This window comes from Merops nubicus, unplaced genomic scaffold (assembly GCF_000691845.1).
Source record: "Merops nubicus isolate BGI_N331 unplaced genomic scaffold, ASM69184v1 scaffold7698, whole genome shotgun sequence".
NCBI classification, from domain to species: domain Eukaryota; kingdom Metazoa; phylum Chordata; class Aves; order Coraciiformes; family Meropidae; genus Merops; species Merops nubicus.
In genome coordinates, this window is record NW_008627663.1 from 765 (window position 1) to 1,392 (window position 628).

Here is a 628-nt window from a genome sequence, read left to right on the forward strand (position 1 = left end):
ACCTGGTTGGAAAGCCGTTTGCCTGTGACAAGTGCAGCAAGAGATTCAGGCACAGCTCCCACCTCATCGAGCACCGCCGGACCCACACTGGTGAAAGGCCCTTTGCTTGTGACAAGTGTGGCAAGAGCTTCAGGCAGAGCTCCCACCTCACCCCGCACCGCCGCTCCCACACTGGTGAGAAGCCCTTTGCCTGTGACAACTGCAGCGATCCCACCTCACCCAGCACCGCCGCACCCACACTGGTGATAAGCCCTTTGCCTGTGACACCTGCAGCAAGAGCTTCAGGCAGAGCTCCCACCTCACCAAGCATCGCCACACCCACACTGGTGAGAAGCCCTTTGCCTGTGACAAGTGCAGCAAGAGCTTTACCACCAAGACCAAACTCAACAAGCATCTCCACACCCACACTGGGGGGAGACCCTATGTCTGTGACAAGTGCAACAAGAGCTTCAGGCATAGCTCCAAACTCACCCAGCACTGCCGCACCCACACTGGGGATAAGCCGTTTGTCTCTGGTGACTGCGATGAGAGCTTCGCTGACAAGCCCAGTGTCACCCATCACATACAGACCCACACCAGTAAGAAGCCCTTTGACTGAACTGACTGTGGGAAGAGTTTCCCCATGAAA

At 56.8% G+C, this 628-nt stretch overlaps 1 protein-coding gene across 1 annotated transcript in view; it reads left to right on the top strand.

The window, feature by feature from the left end:
* LOC103778783 (zinc finger protein 135-like) overlaps positions 1-598 on the top strand; it is a gene marked incomplete at its 5' end in the record, with an annotated part of 1,358 nt that extends 760 nt beyond the window's left edge. The window contains 2 exon segments of the mRNA XM_008946395.1: positions 10-201; positions 204-598. Coding sequence (XP_008944643.1) covers positions 10-201; positions 204-598 — 587 coding nt within the window.
* Between the last annotated feature and the right edge of the window lie 30 nt (positions 599-628).